The sequence below is a fragment of the Mustela erminea genome, chromosome 10 (genome assembly GCF_009829155.1).
Source record: "Mustela erminea isolate mMusErm1 chromosome 10, mMusErm1.Pri, whole genome shotgun sequence".
In the NCBI taxonomy this organism is placed as follows: Eukaryota; Metazoa; Chordata; class Mammalia; order Carnivora; family Mustelidae; genus Mustela; species Mustela erminea.
The window spans coordinates 15,678,580-15,699,441 of record NC_045623.1 but is presented as its reverse complement, the minus strand read 5'-3'; the positions used below and the strand labels follow the sequence as shown (position 1 = coordinate 15,699,441).

Sequence of the window (20,862 nt, the reverse complement as noted above, 5' to 3'; positions counted from 1 at the left end):
TTGTGTCCTCAACTTTACATGGAGTACTGGAAAGTTAGCGTGGTTTGGGATGTAGAAGTTATAATTTGAGTACTAGCAGAGTAGACACTGGAAGATCCACAGGGGTGTCTGATATAACCCCACCCCCATTGTTCAACTGAAGAAACATTTAAGAGTTTAAGAGGCTTGCCCAAGGTCATAGATTGCTATTAGTTTCAGCAAAGATATTTGCCATTCCATAAATGACTTTGCCAGAATACTGTTTATATGGTGTTATTAACATTAAGGACTGGACTTGAGGGGAAAGGATTGTTTTTGTTTTGGTTTTGTTTTTAAAAGTAAATGCATTTTTTAAAAAAGTGTCTTCTGCCCTGTGCCACTGATAACCCAGCTTGGATAAGATAAGCAGATAAGAGGAAATGGTGGTCTACAGGGTTAAGTATTGAAATAAATGAATATTCAGTCACTGTGGCATGTGTGCAAGAGGTTCAAAACATAATGGCTGTCAAAAATAAAAGGTGTTTTGAAGTGACAGATACGAAAGAGTAGGAGTGATAAGCAGACCGATTCCAGCAAAGAGAGAATTCATTGTGAAAAGCTGGGCTCTAAGAGGAAGATGGAAGGAGGGAGTGAAGAAAGCTATAGCAAAGTTCTCAAAAATCTTGATGTCCATGCATTAACAGGAGCTTATCAGAGCATTTTTTTTTTTTAATTTTGTGATCTAGTTCATTTGTCTGGTGAGACAGATACCTTTGGGAGTATTTGTGTTGGCTAGCAGTGTGTGGAAGACAGTGAGAGAGACCTGATACACTGGCAGAGACAGATTGGGAACCACTCATTGATTCAGAGAGGAAAGAAGTGATTTGAGAGTAGGGGAGTGTTTACTCTGTGTCCCCCTACACATCTATCTGAAAGGACATTTTTAGCCTTTATGTGAAGCTGGTTTTTTTAAAGTTGAACATACTGAGTGATCTCAGGGCTGGCAGTAGAACCAGAGCTACTCACTCACCTTTTGAGTTGTTTCTTTCCATCTTTGTATTCCTTGAGCACAGCCTAGTGTAAAATCCCTTATAAGATTCTCTTAGCACTGTCATCCGTGTTACTAGTTCTCAGAGTGCAGTCTTCTGAACAACAGCAGCAACAGCTGGGGACTTGTTAGAAATGCTAATTCTTGGGTGCCACCCGAGATCTGCTGATTGGGAACCTCTGGAGGTGGGGCCTAGCCGTTTGTATTTTAACAAACCTTCCATATGATTCTGATGAATGCTGTAGATGTAGAACCAGTGTTCTACAGCAGTGGAGTTCCTTACATGCCCTAAAGTGTTCTTCCATCTTCGCCATGTCTTGTTCCAATCCACATTGGGACCCAGTGCCCCTATTGGCTGGGATCCGTAGAGCTGGTGCAGGAGTGGGCTCTGTAGCTTCCCGTTACAGGGACTAAGGGTAGGGTATCATCAGGGTGAAAGAAAGGGTTCCAGCACTGAGAGATCCACAACAATGTCATTCATCCATTAGACTCTGAGGAGGGAGACCTGAGAGTAGTGTAAAAGGTGGCTCCAGTTCTGAGTCTGCTTAACTTAAATGAGAGTCCTTGGGGGAGTACACTTTGTGGAGTTAGGGCCATTGAGGATTTTCTGTCCTTGTTTTTTTCTCTCCTGGCTCTAGCTGCGTCCTACACAGATAGCTCTGATGATGAGGTTTCCCCCCGAGAGAAACAGCAGACCAACTCCAAGGGCAGCAGCAATTTCTGTGTGAAGAACATCAAGCAGGCAGAATTTGGACGCCGGGAGATTGAGATTGCAGAGCAAGGTAAAGAAAGGGAGTGGGGGGACGCCTGGGTGGCTCAGTTGGTTAAGCAGCTGCCTTCGGCTCAGGTCATGATCCCAGCGTCCTGGGATCGAGTCCCTCATCGGGCTCCTTGCTCAGCAGGGAGCCTGCTTCTGCCATTCTGTCTGCCTGTGCTCACTCTCTCCCCCTCTCTCTCTCTGATAAATAAATAAAATCTTTAAAAAAAAAAAAAGAAAGGGAGTGGGTAGGGGACCAGAAGCAACCCACTTGCTGGTCATCAGGATCCACAAACAACTTGACACTTGAAAGTCACCTTGAAAAATTCAACATTCTGGGCTCTTGCATAAGCAGATCTCTCTGCGTGCAGCTTGAGCCCCAGGGTTCTTGTTCTCCTTGCTTCCTGTTCTCAGCACGTAGTAATTACACAGAGCAGTTTCTGTTTTCCTCCCCCATGACACCATATTCGGAGATCTCCTTGTGGACTCAGCAAGTCCTGGATCACTACATGGTGGTTAGTTCTGCGGGATTCTACCACAGCTGCCAATCTCAGAGACCCACATTTTCCAGAAGCAGCAGATGTGGGAGGGTTTTCAGCTAAGGATGTGGTAACCAATGTCTCTTTGGTCTTTGGTCCTTAGCACCCTCTGCTGGAGCAAAAGTGAAAGTGACTGACAGTCCGTTAAATCTTGGTTTTCCCCACCCACCCCACTCCTGATAAGGTCTTTTTACTCTTGTTACTTTCACACTAAAGGTGTGCTCTCTGCTGGGGGTAAGTACAAAACCAAACAGACTGACAGAATGGGGTTAGGATGCATAGAAAAAAACAAGTGCTCTTCTGCTGAGGGTGAAGATATCCTTCCTGGTTTGATGATTAGGAGTCCTTTAGCCCATGCCATAACAACTTCCCTCCTCCCAAGTGAATGATGAGACTCACTCTCCATTTTGACCAGATGTGAGAATTCATTCTCTGTTCAGTCCTCTGCAGGAAGACAGAAATTTCCAAGCAGTTGGATAACAACTCCTCAGCTGTCTTTCTGCTGTTGAAGCTGCCAGTCATCATGGAAATTTATTTGGTGTTTCTACCTTATCTTGCAATATCTCAACAGATCTAGACCACCCCTAGATGTTGCTGGGGCAGAAATTGGTAATACTGCTAGTGCAGACCTAGCTCAAATCCTCTGTTCTTTCACAGACATGTCTGCTCTGATTTCACTCAGGAAACGTGCTCAGGGGGAGAAGCCCTTGGCTGGTGCTAAAATAGTGGGCTGTACACACATCACAGCCCAGACAGCGGTGAGTTTGCTGGGAGACTAAAGAGGGACTTCTGATGAGGGGGAAAAATAAACTTTTTTTAAAATTTGCTTTTCCTTCCCTGTCTATCCAATCTCCAAATGCTAATGACTATTAGGTGGGACCTCCTGTTACACAGTAATGGGGTTTTCCACTCTGTGTATAGTTACAACGTATGTTTACAGACCTGACTCAGGGAGAGCTAGATCTGCAAAAATATGACTGTTAGGAAGACTTTTAGGAACACATCTTTGGGGTAAAGTTAGATAGCAGTAGGCTCCCTCACTGGACCATACCCTGTTACAACTTCCCAGTGTAGCACTAGTTGCTGCAGAGTTGCGGGCATGGTCCCCTTGTGTGCTGCTTCCACCCGGCCCTCCTCTCTCTGACTCCGTCCTCCCGTATGTCTACGCAGGTGTTGATTGAGACACTCTGTGCCCTGGGGGCTCAGTGCCGCTGGTCTGCTTGCAACATCTATTCCACTCAGAACGAAGTGGCTGCGGCCCTGGCCGAGGCTGGTAGGTTTAGCCTTTTTCACCAACTGTGCTTCAAAATAATTATTTAAGTAAAATATTTACGTATCAAAACTATCTTTATGGTTACGTGTTTGTCTAGAGGCTATAAAACTTTGGAGGGTAATAAGAATAGCAACAGGAAGAAGATGGGTAATAAAAGGAAGGTCCATATCCCTGATATGATCATAAAGAATGACCTTTGAAAAGAATCTTAATTATATGGGGAGATGCTTAATTCTAATGGTAAGTGAACAAGGAGGAATGTTAAACTGTGTGAGGTATAGGAGTTCAGCTGATCTCTTTTCACCAAAGGCTCATCGCTTTTGAGGGCACACAAGTAAGAAGTGCCTTTAGTACTAGTAGCTCATTAGATAATTTGGTGTTCCATATTGTATTGAAACTATATGGACTACTTATAAGTTCAGCTCAGCTTGAAACAGTTTTTACTGTAAAAATGTTCAGAAGAAAATCGTTGTGAGGTTTCTTAAAGGACTTACCATCTCCCTGGGATCCTCAGAGAGCAACTTTATAATGCTCTTGATTTTCTTGTTCTTTTCTGGTGTTCATTACAGAAAATTTAGGAATTTCCAAATAATAATAATAATCCTACTGCACAGGGATAATATTTTACACATTTTTCCTTTTTTCTATTCACTTTTTACAGAAATAAATAAGTCTCAATATATAATTTATAACCTAAAACATAACACTTTCAGAAGAAGTTTTCCATGTCCCTGAAAACTTCTTGAAAGCATCATTTGTAATAATCATACGGCCACATGATTTTTCTTCATTGTTTTACTCATGTTGACCATTTAGGTTGTTCCAAGATTCTTGCTAATACAAATAATGTTCTAGTGAACAACTTTATTATGATCCCATTTCACTTTATCTCCTTAGGTTGTTAAGAGTTCCAAGTATAAAACTGACGAAAGAGAGTAACAATTTAAGGTTCCAAAATACTTCTAAAAAAACAAAAATCTCTTAAATTTGTTACCGACTTCTGAACCACAGGTGCCATTTTGACTTTTTGCCCTTTCAGAGTTGTTTCCTGTCCAACATAGTTCCTGTAGCCCTTTTCCTCTTCACATGGATCTCAGAAAGTGGTATTGGTATAGCAGACTCCCAGAGGAGGAATGAGCTGATTTGTTCCCATCCCCACAGGAGTTGCCGTGTTTGCCTGGAAGGGCGAGTCAGAAGATGACTTCTGGTGGTGTATTGACCGCTGTGTGAACATGGATGGTTGGCAAGCTAACATGGTAATGATGTATATTCATCCCACACTTTGACCATAGATTTGTTTCCTTTTTTCCCTCAAAGCATGGTTCCCTAAATATGTTTTGGATGTATGTTCTGATACACTTACTTTGTTGTCAGAGTGTTTAGCTCAGTACCTATTCAGAATGGGTCTGAGTACTGAATGGAAAGGTGGGGGAAGGGTAAAACTAAAGTGAACACTTGTGGCTCAAACACAGCAGAATGAAATAGAAAGAAATAATGTGGTTCCTCTTTGGAGTAGAATTCTGGTTTCTTTCCTTCCTGCCCCAGCTCGCCTTTGCATCCCACAGAGCTATATGTTTCAAGACTCTAGACTAAAAACGAGTCTGTGATTAGCCTAGTACTCTTCACTATAGCCAAGAACAAACTTAGGAATCCTTTTAACCATTCTACACCAACAGATTTGACTGTGTTTCCACTGTCTAAACCTGTTCTAAGGAGCTCTGAGGAGTGCTCCTCCAAAACATACAGGGCTCTCTTACTAGAACAGAAAGTGGGTTCAAAGTTCCCCCCAGCTCTAGCAGCCTGAATGCCCATAGAAGTCTTCTGGCTGTTCTGTAGATCCTGGATGATGGGGGAGACTTAACCCACTGGGTTTATAAGAAGTATCCAAACGTGTTTAAGAAGATCCGAGGCATTGTGGAAGAGAGCGTGACTGGTGTTCACAGGTAACAGATTCTGGAGTAGCTGCCCCTTGTGTCCCTGCCTCAGCAAACTCTCCTGGTCTCCATTAGGCTTGAGGGCTATGTTTCAGACGTGTAACTAAATGGGAGTACCTTCATTAGATAAAACTTCTCTGTTTTTACTTCTGAAGAATCCAGGAGATCCTAAATGGCAGTTATTTCAGGTTCTAGTTCACACATTTTTCTTTCTCACTTATTCCACTGTGAGTCTCAACCAGTGTTGGGAGGTATAGGGAATGAATGTATCTGGAAAACTGTATTCAATATTGTATTAAAATTTTATATTTGAAATATGAAAAAAAATCCTATTGTAAAATTAAATATTATACACACTACAAAAAGTAAAACTGGGCAGAGTATTCTTGGCTTGTCAAAAACCCTAAAAGATCTCTTTCTGGAAGAGTGTTTCTCCGTTGTGTGCACACTGCACACGCTCACACAAGCACACATAGGCAACTGAATCAGAGTCATTGATAATCTTTGTTTATCAGAAGTAGGCATGTTTGTTTGTTTTTTTATCAAGAAAATGCTGGTCTAAGGAAATATATCCCCTTTTATGGAAGAGAAGTCAATTTCTTCTGTTGAAAGGGGGTTTTTTCCCCTTCCAAGAAAAGGGCGGGGGGCCCAGGGGGAGAGAAAATGAAAAGAGGTGAGGACAAGGAAATGCTCTTGCTTACTGATATCCTTGGGCAATAAATACAGCTGGTGGGGGGCGGGAAGCATGGAGCTCGAAGAGAATTAGGCAGATTTTGCTGTGTAGTAATTTCGGTTTTGTTTGTTTTTGTGGCTTCTTTTCCCTTTAGGCTGTATCAGCTCTCCAAAGCTGGGAAGCTCTGTGTTCCGGCCATGAATGTCAATGACTCTGTTACCAAACAGAAGTTTGATAACTTGTACTGCTGCCGAGAGTCCATTCTGGATGGGTAGGTTGAAATGTATAGATATTCAGACTCCTAGGGGACAGGTTTGGGTTGGGTCGCAGTGTTATTCTAATACTACTCCTGGTCTTCTCCCATGGTCTTCCCGTTGTCTTCCTTTGGTGTTAAAGGTTCGTTAGAGGGGTTCGTGTCATACTGGGCCCAGCCAGCTTCCAGCTGGAGTTCTCATGGGGCGTTGCCTCACACTTTTGCTTTTGTGCAGAGGGACTGTGTCTGGGCTAATAATGTTTAAGTTGAGCCCTTATCTGTTTTCCACAGCCTGAAGAGGACCACAGATGTGATGTTTGGTGGGAAACAAGTGGTGGTGTGTGGCTATGGTGAGGTAAATAGCTGGGTCTCAGTGTCTTTTCATAGACTTTCTAGAAATGTGGAGTGAAGGCAATCCATGCTGTCAGTGTGGTCACTGACACAGGGTTAAAAACGCTTCGAGATAATGTATCTCAGTAGCAGAAGTGCTTTATTCAGAATTATGAATAGAGATGTACAAAATCCATAGAGTTTTCAGATCTCAACCACACTGTCTTGTGGAACGGCCTGTTGGCAGCCCCGCCCCACCCTCCACCATGATAACAGTTACCTTTCATGAGACTGACTTCAAGTGAACATGTGGCATTTTAGCCACCCAAGTGACCCGGGACTGGAGTGAAGGGTGGGACTCGAAGTGGTACATAGTTGATGATCCCTGAACTAGACTAGGTGAAGGAGACTGTTGTCATCAGTGACCCATGGAGGTTCTGGAACTGCTGGGCTGTCCTTCAGTTCGATGCATCTTAAATGAGAGTTAATCAGGTTTTTCTGGAATAAGCTATGAGAGGTTACAGTTGCTCTTCCTTGGTCTTGTTTTCCTCATGGTAACACTTATTCGATCTCCCAGTTTCTTTCACTATTCCGAGCCCCAGCCCTTGCTGTGAAATATGAATGTCAGATCATCTCTCTGGCTGAGGGTCACAGCATAATCTGGATCTGTTTATGCTCTGCCTGGCTTGGAGCATCCCTGCAAGGGCTCACTAGAGCATTGGTGATTTCAGGGAGGTTAATTCCCATCTCCCGACTAGCCACATACCCCCTACCCATACCTTAAATGACCTGACACCCCTACTTCTTTCTTATGCTCTGCAGGTGGGAAAGGGCTGCTGTGCTGCTCTCAAGGCCCTTGGAGCAATTGTCTACATCACAGAAATCGACCCCATCTGTGCTCTGCAGGCCTGGTAAGAACAGGGTGGTAATACTGTTAGATTCATTCCTGGTACTTTTAGTGTTTCTGAGAGTTTATGATTGATTATATTAATCATTCCTTGCAGAAATCTCTCTAAAGGAAGAGAAAGCTAGGAGGATGGCTCTTCCCTCCACTGTAAGCCCAGGGCACTCCTAGAGCTTCTTGGCATTTTCCCTTCCTGATTGGAATATCAGGGAGTCCACAGAGGCCAGTGTGTAGCTTAGAACAGCTTGTCACTTACCCGTGAGATAGCACTGGACCCGACTTCAGAAGGGAATTTCGCTGGTCTCATTTTGTGACCAGCCTCTGTGCCCCTGCCTCCTTGCTTTGCTCATTGTGTTCCTTCCTTTCCTTCCAGCATGGATGGTTTCAGGGTGGTAAAGCTAAATGAAGTCATCCGGCAAGTTGATGTCGTAATAACTTGCACGGGTAAGTATCAGTGCTTTGGTGTACATGGAGGACTGGTAGCTCTGAGGCCAAATCTTGAAAGTGGTCTTTCAGATAAAGTAGGTGAGACCTGTGCTCGGTATAAAAGTCTCAGAACCAGAATAAGCTATCGGAACCTTAATATGTTTCCAGAACCAAGAGCCTTTTTTCTTGAAGGTGATTTATACTGTTGAATCTTAAAACCAGATCACTGAGTGTAAAAAGCTGTTATGCAGTGTACTCGTTTCTCATAAAGGATGCATTCCCTTCAGTGCAGCAGGCGTCCTCTTTTCCCATGTCCTCACTGGAAGCCAGGTACCTTTGTCCCCCAGCATCTTTCTTTGGCTGCTCTCCTTTACCTTTAGGAAATAAGAATGTAGTGACACGGGAGCATTTGGACCGCATGAAAAACAGCTGTATCGTATGCAATATGGGGCACTCCAACACAGAAATTGATGTGGTAAGGTTTCCCTCATTGATTTGCTGCAAGGCCTTCTTCCCCTCCTTTCCACTGTCGCCGCCGTCAACTGTGCCATCTTCCTTTCAGACCAGCCTGCGCACTCCAGAGCTGACATGGGAGCGCGTGCGCTCTCAGGTGGACCATGTCATCTGGCCAGATGGCAAACGCGTTGTCCTCCTGGCAGAGGTACACACACGGGAGGGCAATGTCGTTAGATCCATGGCGGAGGAGGGGAGATAGGGAGAAAGCACTGGGCCCAGGTTTTCCTGAATTTCATCTCTGGATAGAGATCTAGTCCTTACACTTTCTGGTCCCTAAAATAGAACCACTCAAAAAAAGATCTACCTTTTACCAAGTACTACACTATTTCCTGACTCCCGGGGCTGCTTCCGCTTGTCATGCTCACACGGGCTTATGGGAAATAAGATAAAATCTAGAAGCCTGATGTGGAACTGTAATTCTTTCTGTACCGACTGAGTCCTGTCCTGCTCTGCTTCACTTGTATGATACTGGAATCAGACGGAGGGGGAGCACAGCTCACCTGGGGCTCTCTTACCTTTTCAGGGTCGTCTTCTCAACCTGAGCTGCTCCACAGTTCCCACCTTTGTTCTGTCCATCACAGCTACAACACAGGTATGTGGCCAAATGCCTGCCTCTCTTGCCCTGAGATTAGTGGAACCAGACCTAAGTCAGAGTTCAATGAGAGTGTGCCGTGCTGTGTTCTTTTCAACCTGTTTCAGGCCACAGGGGGCCAAGATGGGCTTTCTCAAGCGTAGAAAAGAGTCCTCAGGCAGAGTCAGTGTCTGTGCCCCTTTGAGTTGGCTATGTTAGTTGAGAAGGTAGGGTTCCAGCCTAGTTGTATTTAGTCTGTTCTTTTATTAGGAACTAAACAAAAACAGCAGCAAATCCTCTTATGATGTGTGGTGGTGGTTACTGCAGGCCAAGTCCTGGGTACTGTCATCATGATAGATCACTGTAGTACTTACCCCAAGACCCTGTTAGATTGAGTTTTATTTTTAGGTCCCTAAGAAGTGTTTTTGTGTCTTCTGACCCTCTTTTCCCAACTTAGGCTTTGGCACTGATAGAGCTGTATAATGCACCTGAGGGACGATACAAACAAGATGTATACCTGCTTCCTAAGAAAATGGGTGAGTGAGAAACAGTAGGAGCCTGTACCGAGCCCCAGATGTTTGCATGGTTTGGTAAAATGAAAGTATTGGATTTAGAGTCAGAGTTCTAATCTGCATCCTAGCATTTCATGGTTTCTGGGCGTCAGGACCAATTCTAATCTCCTCAATATCTTTATCAATAATGTGAGAGTAATAGTTACATACTATTGTAGGATTGTAGTAAGAATTAGAGCTAATGAGTAAAAGTGCTTAGCATAGTGGTTTAAGGTAGATGTTCTTATTCTTAGTAGCCATATGGAGTTCAGTGAACTTCCCACCACCAGTGACTATAGCCTGTGACCAAGATGAGAGAAACAGAAACAAATCTAGGTTTTATCATCCATCTTCTGTAAATATGGAACCTCCTGATAATCTGGGGGACAGCTGTGTTGTGTTCATGTGGCATACTACATCCTTTCTGGTTCTTTGCCCTTCTGGAATAGTGGCACCCACCTCCCATCTATAACTGGTCAGCCCCTTACCCCTTCTTTAAAGGTGAAAGACTTCTCACTCTCATCTCCTCCAACCAGCTTATCTCAGATTTTTTTTTCTTTAATTCGTATTCATAAAAGTAAAGCCTGGGAAGTTTTATCTATGGAAGAGTAATCAGTTTGCATCAGCTGCCTTAGAAATCAGTGATCCTAAGATTTGAGACCTTTATGGGTATTACTCTAAAGAAATTGTAATGATACAAAGCACTTTTGAGCTATTGGTATCTACTTTGTTTCATAGTTTGAATGTAACTCAGTTAAGGAAGTTGCTACAGGAAGGTGAGAGTCATATGTAGCATGTTAGCCACTGGGGTAAAGCCTAAAGCTTTGCCAGGGAAGGATGGGGAGGTACAAGTCTACCCCATTTTGTCACCCTAGCAAATGGCTTTCCAAATGCATTCTGGATATACAGAGAGAAGTACCCTGCCAGAAAGGCAACTTTGAGGGTTCTTTAAGCAAATATTTCAAGTTACAGGTGCTTTCACAGTGATTCCATTCCTTGTCCTCCTCAAAAAGCTTCAGATGAAAATAGGGGGAGGGTGTGCCCTGAGAGGCAGATTGAAACGGAGTGAGCTCCCCTGCCACTGTGTTCTTCCTAGATGAGTACGTTGCCAGCTTGCACCTGCCATCATTTGATGCCCACCTGACAGAGCTGACAGATGACCAAGCAAAATATCTGGGACTCAACAAAAATGGGCCATTCAAACCCAATTATTACAGGTAACTTGGGGGAAAACAAGTGAGATGTTCTTTTACCCAATATTAAACAAAGCATGTTAGCCAGCTTTCTTAAATAAAGTGGTGTGCCTGATTTTGAAGAGTACCAGAACTCTGCTCCAGACTAACATGGTAGCAGAGAAATTGTATATCTAGTAGTAGATGTAAGGGGTGAGGGTTTTCGAGAATTTTGAAGCAGGAAGCTTGGCCTCACCCCCCAGAGATTCTAATACAGTTGGTCTGGCATGGGGCCCAGACTTATTTTGTAAAAGCTCCCTGGATTAATGTATAGTCAGGGTTAAAAACCACTGGCTTATATTATCAGGGAGCAGGAAATGAAACCAGAGATGGCATTGCCAGAAACCCCATGGAAGCAGAGGGAAGAATGATCCATGAGGAATGGCTGTAGGGATCCCGCCGGGGCCGGGAGGGACCCTCTGTTTCTGATTTTTCTCTTGGATCTCTCATGTGGAAGACCCAAGTGCTAACTAAACAGTCTCTTCTTTTACAGATACTAATGGACCATATTACCAAGGACCAGTCCACGTGTACCACACAACTCTAAAAGAAATATTTTTTAAGATAACGTTTATTTTCTTCTTATTCCTTTCCTGTTGATTTTTTTTTTTTCTGTAATTTCATTTTCGTTTTCTTCATCTCATTGTCCAAGTTCTGCAGACCACACAGGAACTTGCTTCATGGCTCTTTAGATGAAACTGAGGTTCAAGGTTCCTCACCCTAGTCACTAAAGAAGGATTTTACTCTCCCAGCCCAGAAAGGTGATTCTTTCTTTCCCATTTCTGGGGACTTTAGTCTTAATTGGGTACCTTATTAACAGGAAATGCTAAGGTACCTTCTTTGTTGAACAATCTGCAATGTCTAAATTGCCTTAAAAGAGCCCATTTCTTAGCTGCTGAAATCAGTGCTCTTTCACTTTGTCAGAGGAGCAGGGTTGACACCCACTAGCCAGGTAGGTTAGATGTTAGGTGGCGCATGCTCATTTCTCCAGGTGTTCCAAGCCCTGTTTCCTGTGTGCAGGCGGTGTGTCTGGTTCAGAGATGTGTACTGTTACGATCCAGTTGGTCCACTTGGATTTAGTACAACCCTTCCTCCACTCCCACCAGACCTTCTCATTTTTTCAAGTTTTTAACCAGACTGCACTCTATTAAGTTTAATTTTGTCCCCTGGCATTGATTTCGTTGTACAAAAAAAAAAGAGAGAGAGAGAGAGAAAGAAAAAAAAAAAGGTAAGATAAATGTTGAGTGTTAACTCTGAGGAACTGCTTGGGTGATTAGTCATTCCCAGTTTCTCTTTTGAACCTTTGGAGCTGAGAGTGCAGAGTTGAGTCTGGAGAAAAGCTGGCCTCAAACTCTGATAAGTCCCTCTGTTTCTAGCCCTTAGTTTATAGCTTCAATGAACTGGGGCCATAAAGGCAAATTCTGTCAGCTCTGCCCCATACAGCTTGTGCTGAAGGCAAATTTCTTGAGCCATTACTCAGTCTAAAACACTGAGCTCTATCTTTAGGATTTATCCTTTAAGAGCAAATTTCTGGTCAGCTGTGCTTCTGCAACCTAAAATATTTAAAGGGAGGTAGATGTGGATGGGAGGGAAAGGATAAATTGGGCCAGAGTGAGGGAAATGTAGTTCCATATAACTGGTCTGGGACTTTAGGCCCCTTGTATAACGTTAGTTTTACAGAAGTGGTACCTCTTTTAATTGACACGTCACAAAAAGTTTATGAACCAAGATCTTAAGGGGCAAAGAATGTAATCAGTGCGTCCTGGCTCACGCTCGGAAAGAATCCCTAGAAAGGCCCTCAAAGATTGGAGAGGTATGTATTCCCATGCCATGCACCCTGCTTACCAGCATTTCTGCATGGTCCGATGAGCTTTATGCTCACGAGCTTTAAGTATATAATTATCCAGGATTCTAAATCTTCAACTTGTTCTAGATGGTGATCCTTCAAAGTTGGGTCAGGCATTAGTGCTAGGTACTAACAATGTTCATTTCTCTGTTGCCGTTGATCAGAGAGACAGACATAAAAACATAAGAAAGGAAAGCTTTTACTCTGCGGCCTTCTAGCAGAGTCTTGCCAAAACATTTTTCCTTTTCCTCTCCCGGTTCTCCCCTCCCCTGCCCCTTCCCACTTCTTTTCAGTGTGACCATGCTTTCTTCTCTGTAGATGCTAAGGGTTCAAGCCCTTTTTCCCAGGGCATTGAACCAGCCAATCAGAATACCCCATCCTGGAGGGGCAGTAACCTGGCCAACAGTGGTATCCATGACATCAGCTCTGCTGGAGGCAGGGGGCTCAGGTCCTGCTGCCCTCTGGCCTGCCCCCTGCTCCCAATCTATTACTGTGTCCATAGGAATAATAGGTAAGGGCTCCATCTCTGTCAAGCCATGTAACAAAGGGCAGTGTGGGAAAATGTCTGGCATCAGAGGGAGCGTGTGGAGAGCAACTCGGGAAGAACAAGTTTATTTTGTATTGAATGATTTTTAATGAATGCAATATTAATCCTTGCAGATGAGCAATAATCATTAAAGTCAATTAAAATGATAAGACCTTATTGGGATTCTGTGTCATTCTTGCCTGAACAGCAGAACGTCATTAGAACTTGTTTTCTAGGGTGGGATGAGTCAGAGGTCAGCCAGCAGTCTCTAACAGAGATGTGCTGAGGACCTAGTACAGAGAGGAACAGGCTGGATGCAGAGTTTTTCAGGAGTACCTTAAGTTGTGTGTGCCTGCTCTGTGCCAAAGCACTTGCACTCAGAATTTCTTCAAGAAACAAATCTGCAAGGAACCTGGCCGGCTCAGTAGGTGGAGTGTGCAGTTCTTAATCTCTGGGTTGGGAGTTTGAGCCTTGTGTTGGGTGTGGAGATTACTTAAAAATAAAATCTAAAAAAGAAAAATCTGAAACTTCAGGGCCCCTCACTTGCATAGTCCCCCTTCAAGACCCCGCACCTAATTCTTTTCCTTAAAGATTGTCTCCAGGGTGCCTGGATAGCTCAGTCAGTTAAGCGGCTGACTCTTGGTTTCAGCTCAGGTCATGATCTCAGGGTCATGAGATCGAGCCCCACGTTGGGTTCTGTGCTTACCATGGAGTCTTCTTGAGATTCTCTCCCTCTCCCTCTGCCACTCCCCACTGCTTGCTTGCTTGCTCTCAAATAAATAAATCTTAAAAAAAAAAAAAGAAAAGAAAAGAAAAAAAAAGAATGTCTCCAAAATTAGGAAAGCTTCACCCCCTCCCACAACTATATCCAACTCTGGAGTTGTCCCCTGTTTTCGGATGTAACAATATATCTATTAATAATACTCAAAAGTAATACCTTTTCTGTTTTGTTAAATTGGTCCCAGACGATGTTGTTGATTTCTGTACAGACTGGTAAAATGAGTGTTTTTAATGCTGGGAGGCTTTATCCATGCACATAAATCCAAATTTAAGATAAACTTCATATTGCTTAATTAGAGATTTAAACTTTAACTGTCTCAGGAGTCTCTTTGATGACTTTTAAGATTATAAAAAGTTGCTTCTTATGGTGGGAAAAATCACGTGTGTGTGCATGCACAAACACTCCCTAGCTCTGTCAACTAAATGAGCCTTGCAGCAGTCTCATTCCCCTGATAAAATGTACACATCTAGCATCCAGATTCAGGCATTACATTCTCCACTTAAAGGAACCAGGACTGTTCGGAGAAAGGGCTGATTCCATGGCTGGGCAGGAAAAGTACACGTTGAGCCAGAAAGAAGGAAGGTAGTTAAAAAGTGATGGGAGCACGTCAAAAGGACACAGAAGCCAGCTTTAAAGGAATTTACGCTGGGCAAATCTGAGACAACCTGATATCAAAATAAGGGCTTATAAATCATTAATAAAAGTGCAACTGTAAGTTTATGCTGATATGAATGAATGGTTAAATAAGGAATTGGCTATGTACATAGTTTCGAAGTACCTTCCTATAAAATAGTATAAGGGGGAAAGGAATAGTTTTAAACTAGAGAAGCTGGCAGACCACCTTAATTGAACAAAATAAAAATCAGTAATGGGGGTCGCCTGGGTGGCTCGGTGGGTTAAAGCCTCTGCCTTCCGCTCGGGTCATGATCTCAGGGTCCTTTGATAGAGGCCCCCATCGGGCTGTCTGCGCAGCGGGGAGCCTGTTCTCCCTCTATCTGCATTTCTGTCTACTTGTGAGCTCTCTGTCAAATAAATAAATAAAATCTTAAAAAAAAAAAATCAGTAATGGGAAGATGCTCACCTCCCATTTCAATCCTCCACCCCTGGAATGCATTGAAAAGGAACAGCATCCCTCTGTGATATTTCTGCCAAAGATGTAAAACCTGAATGTAATCATGAGGAAGCATCAGACAAATCCAAATCGTTTTACAAAATTACTGGCCTATAGTCAGGCTTCCAAAGTGCCAAGGTCACCAAAGTCAAAGAATGACCAAAAAACTGCAGAGACTAATAAAACAATTAAATAAACTGAACTGGATCATTTTTACTGTAAACATTACTGGGACAACTGGTGAAACCTGAAAGGAGGCCAAGGACTAGGTGGTAGGAACTTCTGTTGCTTTCCTGATGTTAACAACTGAACTGTTGTCTATAGAGTGTCCTTGCTTGGAGGAAATAAGGACTCAAATATTGGGGGGTGATGTGTCATCAGGAAAATGGCTCATTCCCAGACAGGCTAGGAAAAGGTTATTTGTAATGTACTTGCTACTATTTTGTAAGTTTTATTGCAAAGTTAAAGAATTTTAATTAAAAAAAAAGAATTTTAATGAGAGTTCAAGGACACCTCTCCCCCAAAAAATCAGACTTTAATTTCATCAATTGAGAAAAGTTTTTTAAATCTATTGGCTCTATTTAGGAACATCTTAGACCAGATAGTAAAGTTTAAAACTCCTGGGTTAGCAAAGGAAAAGAAATTGACAAAGAAACAGTATTTTACCTGTCTACACAAAACCGTTATTTCACTGATAAACCCCAGTGAAGGTAATACACAGACCCGGACAGTTCAACAAAAGTGTGGACATCCCTGTGTGGGCTCAGTGTGGTGTAACCGCTCCAGAGTGCTCCCTGGACAAAGTCTTAGCTGCCAAATAACTTAGAATGAGGAAAAATTTCAGAGAAATGTGTGAGTTTTCAAAGAGCATAGAACAAGAATTGACATCAGTACTTAACCTGCTAACTGCGTGCAAAACTCAGTTAGAGCAGGGGTCAGTAAGTGAGCCAAACCTGGCCCACTGCCTGTGGTAGTACAGCTCACAAGCTAAAGAACGGTTTTCACATTTTTAAATGTCTTTTTAAACTGTGACTGCTATTTTGTGACACATGAAAATGACATGAAATTCAAATTTCAGTGTCCATGAATGAAGTTTTATACACAGGCACACTTACTTATGTGATGTCTAAGACTCCTTTCACGATGGCAAACAGTTAAGTAGGTGCACCAAAGAGCTCACAAAGTGCAAAGTATTGACCGGCCTTTTACGGAAAGAGTTGCTGACCACAGGCATAAAGGTGGTGTGGTAGGTACAAAGGGAAAGATGTGTTGAAAGGCTTTGCATTTGCATTCTATTAGGTAAGAAGAGGGAGTCTGAGAGCAGAGGTTAACAGAATGAAAGCACTGAAAAGTAATGGATATTGAACAGAGTATTCTAGTCGGCTAGCAGATCCACAATCCATCTGCATCCTGGCCCAGATTCCCTTTGGTACTAGGAAATCTCAGCAAACTGATAAAGCAACTTAAAAATTAACTTGGGGAAGATAATTTGTGATTCCAGTCTGGAGTACGTGAGTGAGTAATCAATTTAGACTTAGTAATCAGTTTTAAATTGCAATCATTTCTCTCTATATGATATTGGAAACTATATATATACTATAGGAACTTTTAATAGTATTTTGTTTGAGTTTGGTTGGCCAGATAATTAAAGTACTCTGAAAAGGAAATCGAATATATTAAATACAAAAATGCAATAGTAAATGTTTAAAGGAGTTTGTTTATAAATTGGATATTCAAATTTCCCCTAATTAAAAGTAATTAACATTTGTTAGCTTTATAAATATAAGATCTAGAAACCGAACTTTAAAAAGCTGATGTAGGGCGCCTGGGTGGCTCAGTGGTTAAGCCGCTGCCTTCGGCTCAGGTCATGATCTCAGGGTCCTGGGATTGAGTCCCGCATCGGGCTCTCTGCTCGGCAGGGAGCCTGCTTCCTCCTCTCTCTCTCTCTGCCTGCCTCTCTGCATACTTGTGATTTCTCTCTGTCAAATAAATAAATAAAATCTTTAAAAATAAAAAAATAAAAAGCTGATGTAATGTTTTTATTACTTCAGTAAATTGAATATTAATTTTTTTGACTGAAGTGATGTCTTCTCTGCCCATACAGCAGCCCTCGAAGACATTAAGAAATGTCCTCTAAAAAGAATTTTTCTTCTGAATTGTGGGCCAGAGGATGAGTCTCTGATGAGGCTTTTCCTTCTCCTCTGGCCCTCCTGTGGTGTGGTTCTCCACTGCAACCACCAGAGGGCGAGTTTTCCCACATTGTCTGGTTATCCCACGTTGTCTCTGGCCAAGGAAAGATAATGAGCTGTAGCTGCGAGTTCCCTTCTCAACAACCCCTGTGTTTTGAGGTTGAGAGTATTTCAGATTTTTAGGAAATACACAAATACACAGTATATCATGTAATACCTACTGGGGCTGTGAGGCAGCATTCCATAAACAAATGTGTCGCTATTTATTCAATTAAATTTTAATGCACAGAATGAGGGATAAAGACTATCAGTAGCCTCCCATCAGTTCAGATCAGGTTTCGCTGCCACATTGATTTGTGCCAAACTTCAGGGGAAAACTGTTTTAAGATTTACCTGGCAGAGAGAGCGTGCATGAGCACAGGAACAGGGGGGATGGCAGGCAGAGGGAGAAGCAGGCTCCTCGCTGAGCAGGGAGCCTGATGGTGGGGCTCGATCCCTGGGATCATGACCTGAGCTGAACCAAGGCAGACGCTTAACCAACCAAGCCACCCAGGCATCCCGAGGAAAAACTTTTTGATTTTTAGAATTTGTTTAAATTTTGGACTTGTGGATAATGGTCTGTGGCTCTGGAATATTAGGAGGAACACACAGTGTTTGCTGTAACTGGCTCCATGCTAAAGGCTTTCCACAATTAGCATACTTGGTCTTCACAATAACCCCGTAAGACAGGTACTACTATTCTCCCCATTGTACAAATGGGGAAATTGAGACAGGGAGGTGAAATAACTTGCCCAAGGATACACAAATCCCAAGCTGGTGGAGCTGGAAGTAACCCAGACAGTCTGTCTCCAGGGTCCATGCGTAACAAACACGAGCCAATACGGCTTATAGGAAAGAGGCTCATACCAGGTTTCTAGTATGAGTCACATATGGGGCTGGTTAAAAATATAGATTCCCAATCCTGTCCCAGGCCCACTGAAACAAACTTAGGGCCAGGAGGAAATCAAGCATCTCGAGTCATAGGGCAGTTGATAGGTAGACCTAGGATTTGACCTTCATGCTTTCTGACTCCCTGAGGCCTTTCTTCTGAGTCACTTTGAAGCTCCTCAAGGGTACTTGGAAGCAGTTTCCCTGTGGTTCTCATTTCTTAAAAAAGATCCTTTCAGCAGAAGAAACGGCCTGGCCATGAAGCCCCACGCTGCAAATGTTTCCTGAATAGCAAGCCCCGGTCACCTAGGGAACCTGCTGTTTCTGGGGGCACGGAATACTTGCTTCCCAGAGCCAGAGCCAAACTGGGTCAAAGTCACCCACTCCTGGGGCCCCACAGATCCCCTGATGACCCATTGAGCCCTTGTGCTCTGCATTGGGTTGTCAATCACAGAAGTTCACACACATAATCTACCCACCCCACTGTTTCCTTGCACAAACACCAAGTGAAAGGGGCATTCTCTTCTATGATTCCCTTGCCTTTGTATTTCTTTCTGGGCAAAATGCTTCTGAAGGGCCACTTAGAGGTGTCTTCCTATCAAGGAAAGTGTGACAAGGAGCTTGAACTGGACAAATACAGGCTTGCAACTCTCCTGCTGAGCACAGCCTTCCCTGAGGGGCACTAGCTCTTACAGCTTGCTTTCAGGCAAATCTGTCCACAGAGGGGATAGCTGTGCATGAATATTCTTCCAAGCAAAGATGGCTTTGTATCAGATCTAATGGTAAGATAAAGAAGGGTATTCTCTTTCTCTGTCACACATACAATGGGGAACAACCATTTGTGTGGCTTTTTCCTATCTCTGCTGTGGGCTTACTAATGTGTGTGCTTTGGCTGTTGGATAGTGTTCTGTGTGTCTGTTAGCTCCAGTTGGTTTATTGTTTTAAGTCCTCTCTTTCCTTGCTTACCTTCTGTCTGGTTCTATCCATTATCGTGAGTGCGGTATTGAAGTCTCCAACTATTATTGTATAACTATCCACTTCTCCCTTCAATTCTATTGGTGTTTGCTTCATATATTTTGACAGTCTTCATTAGATGCCATACATGTTTATAATTATTAGAGCTTTGTGCTGTTTTGAGCCTATTCTTATTACATAAATCCTCTTTTGGGGTGCCTGAATGGCTTAGTCAGTTAAGCTACTGACTCTCGGTTTCAGCTCAGGACGTGATCTCAGGGTCATGATTGCAGGGTGGTGAGACGGAGTCCTGTGTTGGGCTCTGCATTCGGCATGGAGTCTGCTTAAGATGCTCTTTTCCTCTCCCTCTGCCGCTGCCCTCATGCTCACACTTGTGCACACTCTCTCAAGTAAATAAATAAATCTTTATAAATAAATGAATAAATGAATGAGTAAATAAATAAAATCAATTGATATTAATATGGCCACCTCTGCTCTCTCCTGGTGACTACTGCTTGGAATCTCTTTTTCTATCCTCCCCTTTCCACTTGATAGTACCTTCGGATCTCAAGTGAGTCTTATAGATAGCATAGAGTTAGGTTGTGTGTTTGCCCATTCTGCCAATCTTTGTCTTTTGAATGGCAAGTTAAATTTATTACACTTAATTACTTATCAAGAGGGACTTACTCCTGGCATAGTGCTATTCGTATTCCATATGTCCTGAAATTTTTGTCTCTCATTTCCTGCATTACTGTCTTCCTTTGTGTTTAGTTTATTTTTTGTAGTGAGTTGTTTAAATTCCTTTCCCATTTCCTTTTGTGTATATTATACAGCTATTTTCTTTGTGGTTCCCATGGGATTACATTTAAGATTCTAAATTTATAATGCTCTTGTTTGAATTTATACCTTCAGTAACATACAAAAACTCTGCTCCTTTATAGCTCTGTCCTTACCCCTTTTGATTGCTGATGTTACAAAATATCATCCTTATACATTGTGTGCCCCAAAACAAATGAATAATTCTTTTAAATTCACTATTCTCCTAAATTATATAGAAGACAAAGTGTGGAGTCATAAACCGAAGATATAGTAATACTAGTTTTCACACTAACAGTCTTTTTCTTTAAACGTATCAGTCTCATGCAGAAAACTAAAGGTACAGTTACAAGTCTTTGGGGGATGGGTAATTGCTATGGTGTCTAACAGCTGAAATTGATCAAAGTGAAGGTAATTTACTCTCCAGGTCTTCCCTGCAGAGCCTTCAGCAAACTTAAGAGTTCCAAAACAGTTAAGGCAGACACATTCTGACAGTACAATTGTCCACTAAATGGGGAGACAGATTTCCTGGTGCTTCTTACTCTGCCTTCTTCCTAAAATCCTTCTCCTTCTCCAGGTCAAGCTGTCAGGTAAGACCACCGCCCTGGCCAACAGCTTTGACCATAACCTCATGAGAGACCTTGACATAGACGCTCTGCTTGTACAAACTGCAGTCAGCCTCCTCTGAGCCCTTTCCTTGATGAGGCCTTGACCTTGGCTCCCTGTCCTTGCCGGGCCTGCATAGCC

The 20,862-nt window shown here is 42.8% G+C and overlaps 1 protein-coding gene across 3 annotated transcripts in view; it reads left to right on the top strand.

Annotated features, from left to right (window-relative positions):
• AHCYL1 (adenosylhomocysteinase like 1) overlaps nt 1–13,514 on the top strand; it is a 38,415-nt gene extending 24,901 nt beyond the window's left edge. Inside the window, exons 3-17 of one of the 3 annotated variants that reach the window (XM_032303821.1) lie at nt 1,645–1,788; nt 2,960–3,060; nt 3,473–3,575; nt 4,737–4,831; nt 5,412–5,518; nt 6,337–6,453; nt 6,727–6,790; nt 7,588–7,676; nt 8,043–8,113; nt 8,476–8,570; nt 8,658–8,756; nt 9,135–9,203; nt 9,640–9,718; nt 10,830–10,950; nt 11,459–13,514. In XM_032303821.1, coding sequence (XP_032159712.1) covers nt 1,645–1,788; nt 2,960–3,060; nt 3,473–3,575; nt 4,737–4,831; nt 5,412–5,518; nt 6,337–6,453; nt 6,727–6,790; nt 7,588–7,676; nt 8,043–8,113; nt 8,476–8,570; nt 8,658–8,756; nt 9,135–9,203; nt 9,640–9,718; nt 10,830–10,950; nt 11,459–11,465 — 1,361 coding nt within the window. In that variant the 3' untranslated portion in view covers nt 11,466–13,514. Of the gene's footprint in view, nt 1–1,644; nt 1,789–2,959; nt 3,061–3,472; nt 3,576–4,736; nt 4,832–5,411; nt 5,519–6,336; nt 6,454–6,726; nt 6,791–7,587; nt 7,677–8,042; nt 8,114–8,475; nt 8,757–9,134; nt 9,204–9,639; nt 9,719–10,829; nt 10,955–11,458 lie in introns of those variants that run through there. The other 2 variants (XM_032303822.1, XM_032303820.1) reach the window with 2 other exon arrangements.
• The last annotated feature ends 7,348 nt before the right edge of the window (nt 13,515–20,862 follow it).